This window comes from Nicotiana sylvestris, chromosome 10, assembly GCF_000393655.2.
Source record: "Nicotiana sylvestris chromosome 10, ASM39365v2, whole genome shotgun sequence".
In the NCBI taxonomy this organism is placed as follows: domain Eukaryota; kingdom Viridiplantae; phylum Streptophyta; class Magnoliopsida; order Solanales; family Solanaceae; genus Nicotiana; species Nicotiana sylvestris.
In genome coordinates, this window is record NC_091066.1 from 117426797 (window position 1) to 117430676 (window position 3880).

A 3880-nucleotide genomic window follows, 5' to 3' on the forward strand; every position below is an offset into this window, starting at 1 on the left:
ATTGTCCTTTAATTGGAAAAACTTCCTACGCCCCCTGGCGGAGGCAGAAAAAGGAGGTGTGACAGTGATGACATAGAGGCAGAAATGGGAGAAAATCCTTTTGCGGACATCGAGGAGTACATTGAGGATACAAATGCTATTGTACCTCTGGCTGTTGGCACTGCAACATTCAAGGTGGAACATGGTTTAATCCTTTTGCTCAAAGCGGAGGGGTTTTTCAGGAATTCCACTAATGATGATCCGACACAACATCTTAGAAACTTCTTGGGTATTGTGCAATGCATAAGCAGAATAATGTCTCTGATGATGCCCTAAGGTTGAGATGCTTCAAGTATTCTTTAGCTGGGGACGCAAGGAAATGGATCCAAAATCTGCCCCCAAACTCCATTCATTCTTGGGCCAAACTTGTCCGAGCCTTCTTGTCTAAATGGTTCCCGCAAAGTAAGAAGTCGGAGCTCCGGGATAAAGTTTTCTTTTTCAAGCAAGTACCGGGAGAATATCTACATGAGGCATGGGATCATTTCAAATTATATTTGGGGATGTCTCCAAACCATGGTTTTCCAGATTCTATTTTGTTGGAGAAATTCTACATGGGCTTGGATCCTTTGAACCAATCTATAGCCAAGAATGCAGCTGCCTGATCTTTCATCGACAAATCATTCGCAAGGGTGACACAAATACTTGACAAGATGGCAAAGCATAATCAAGCATGGCACTCCGAGGGTACCACAGGTGGAATTACATAAGGTTCTCCTTCCTTGAGCAACATGATCAAGGAAAATCAAGAGAGAGATCAAGTGATTGCATGGCTTGCTACAAATGTTAATGTGTTGACAAAGATGTTCACCGAAAGCCAAACAAAGAAGGTAAATGTGGTTGGGGATGTGCAACTCGTATCCAATGAGGATTTTGAGGAAGCAAATTATGTCAACAACTCTCAAGGAGGGTACCAAAGGCAACAATACCAAGGTCAAGGACAACAAAACCAATGGAGGCCAAACCTGCAAGGGCAAGGCCACCAACAATGGCGAAATGATCAAGGTGGCTCAAACCAAGGAAGTTGGAACAACAACAACAACTTCTCAAACCAGAGTTCAAACCCTTTTGTTCCCCCAAAGGGTCACTATTCAAATTGAGGTTCCTCAAGCGAGTCTAAGTTGGAAAGTATGCTTGAACGGGTATTGCAAAATCAAGAAAAATCCGATATTTCTATGAGGAACATGACCGAGCTTGTTGGATCTCATACCGCATCCATTCAAAAATTGGAGATGCAAATGAGAGACCTCTCTAGGGAGAAAAATCCAAAGCAAAAGGGAACACTCCCTAGTGACACAATTGCGAACCCAAAGGGTAGTGGGAGTGGCCCAACTTCTCATGTCATGGAAATTACTACTAGGAGTGGGAAGTTACTACAAGGAGAGGGTGAACAAGTGGTTGAGATAGAAGAGTTTGAGAAATTGGTTGGGGTTGAAGAGCCAATTGTTGTTGAAAATGAGAAAATTCCGGAAAATGCGCAAGTGCAAGAAGAGAAATGGGAAGCGGTAAAGGAAAAGGTAAAAGAGACACCAAATACTCTTCAACCTATTCCTAGACCTCCTCCTCCATTCCCTCAAATACTCGCTAGAAAGGTTGATGATAGCAAACTCGAGAAGTTCTACGACATTCTCAAGCAATTATCGGTGAATATCCCATTTGTGAAAGCATTTCAAGAGATACCGAGTTTTGCTAAGTATTTGAAAGATTTGATCACCAAGAGGAAAACCACCAAAAATGAAGTGGTGAATGTGACTCACCGGGTTAGTTCCATCATTGCAACATCACTCGTTCAAAAGAAAGAGGACCCGAGAGATTTTACCATTCCTTGTACCATCAGGGTACATGATTTTGCAAGAGCCCTTTGTGATAATGGAGCGAGCATAAACTTGATGCCTCTTGCCATTTACAAGAAAGCAGGATTGGGTATGCCAAGGCCCACAAGTATGAGATTGCAAATGGCCGATCGTTCCATCAAACACCCGGTGGGAATTGTTGATGATGTACTTGTGAAGGTGGGAAAATTTCATTTACCCGCCGACTTTGTAATCCTTGATTGTGTGGTTGACAAAGAGATCCCTATCATCTTGGGGAGACCATTCCTTGCCACGGGAAGAGCACTCATGGATTCAGAACGGAATGAGATTAAATTTCGTGTGAATGATGAAGAGGTTACATTCCAAGCAAGCAAGGGTATGAAACTACCGCATGAGTATGAAAGCATCTCGTTGATCGATGTTGTTGATGATGTAGAGGATGCGGTTGAAATGAAAATGGAAGAACAATGCCTCGGTGAAGCATTGGCGGCTATTTTGGTGAACTTTGATGGTGAGGATATGGAATCGGTAAATGCATTGGAGGGGTTTGGTTCTTACACTTATGTTCCAGAAAAGTTCTCTCTCGAATTTGAGAATAGAGCCACACCTCCCGCAAAGCCATCTATTATTAAGCCGCCACAACTAGAGCTCAAACCACTTCCACCGCACTTGAGGTATAAATTTCTTAGCTCAAATGATACTTTACCGGTAATCGTTTCTTCTTTGTTGAATGATGTGCAGGTAGAACAATTGTTGGAAGTCTTGAAGGAGCATAGGCAAGCCATTGGATAGACAATTGCGGACATTCGTGGGATTCCCACAGGAATTTGTAAACACAATATCCAACTAGAGAGCCAGACAAAACCAAGTGTGGAACATCAACGACGGTTGAACCCATCAATGCAAGAGGTGGTAAAGAAGGAGATCATCATGTGGTTGGATGCCGGGGTAGTCTACTCTATTGCCGATAGTTCTTGGGTGATCCCGGTGCAATGTGTGCCGAAAAAGGGAGGCATGACCGTGATCAAAAATGAGAAAAATGAGCTCATCCCAACAAGAACGGTGACCGGATGGAGGGTATGCATGGATTATCAGAAGCTTAACAGTGCCACATGCAAAGACCATTTCCCTATGCCTTTTATTGATCAAATGCTTGATCGGCTAGCAGGGAGGTCATTCTATTGCTTCCTTGATGGATATTCCGGCTACAACCAAATCAACATAGCCTTGAAGGATCAAGAGAAAATGACTTTCACTTGCCCGTATGGAACTTTTGCCTTTAGCCGGATGCCATTTGGGTTGTGCAATGCTCCGGCCACTTTTCAAAGATGCCTGATGTCCATTTTCTCCGACATGGTAGAGGACTTTCTAGAAGTCTTCATGGACGACTTCTCGGTAGTTGGTGATTCTTTTGAGCATTGTCTTCACAATCTTAGACATGTGCTTAAGAGATGTGAAGAGACCAACCTTGTGCTCAATTGGGAGAAATGTCACTTCATGGTGGACGAAGACATTGTGTTGGGGTATAAAATTTCAAAGCATGGCATAGAGGTCAACATGGCAAAGATCGAGATTATTTCTAAGCTTCCTCCACCTACTTCCGTGAAAGGTTTTCGAAGTTTCTTGGGGCATGCTGGGTTCTATAGGCGCTTCATCAAGGATTTTTCCAAAATTGCAAAACTTATGTGCAAACTCCTTGAGAAGGATGTCAAGTTTGTGTTTGATGAGAAATGCCTCAAAGCCTTTGAGGAATTGAAGCAAAGGCTCACCACGGCACCTATTATTGTCACACCTGATTGGTCTCTTCCTTTCGAGCTGATGTGTGACGCCAGTGGTGTAGCTATTGGAGCAATGCTTGGCCAAAGTCACAACAAAGTTCTCCACTCGGTCTACTATGCAAGCAAAACACTCAATGGGGCACAAATGAATTACACAGTAATAGAGCAAGAACTTCTTGCCATTGTCTATGCCTTCGAGAAGTTCCGAGCTTATTTGTTGGGATCCAAGGTGATAGTGTACACAGATCATGC

At 43.2% G+C, this 3880-nt stretch overlaps 1 protein-coding gene across 1 annotated transcript; it reads left to right on the forward strand.

The window, feature by feature from the left end:
* Positions 1-1220: 1220 nt before the first annotated feature.
* LOC104210838 (uncharacterized) lies at positions 1221-2642 on the forward strand. Its single transcript, XM_070159493.1, has one exon. It carries the CDS (start codon positions 1221-1223, stop codon positions 2640-2642), a length of 1422 nt encoding a protein of 473 aa, XP_070015594.1.
* Positions 2643-3880: the final 1238 nt, after the last annotated feature.

Excerpts from the sequence above, each read along its gene's own strand:
- LOC104210838 (XM_070159493.1), top strand. The coding sequence starts at position 1,221 with ATGACCGAGCTTGTTGGATCTCATACCGCATCCATTCAAAAATTGGAG.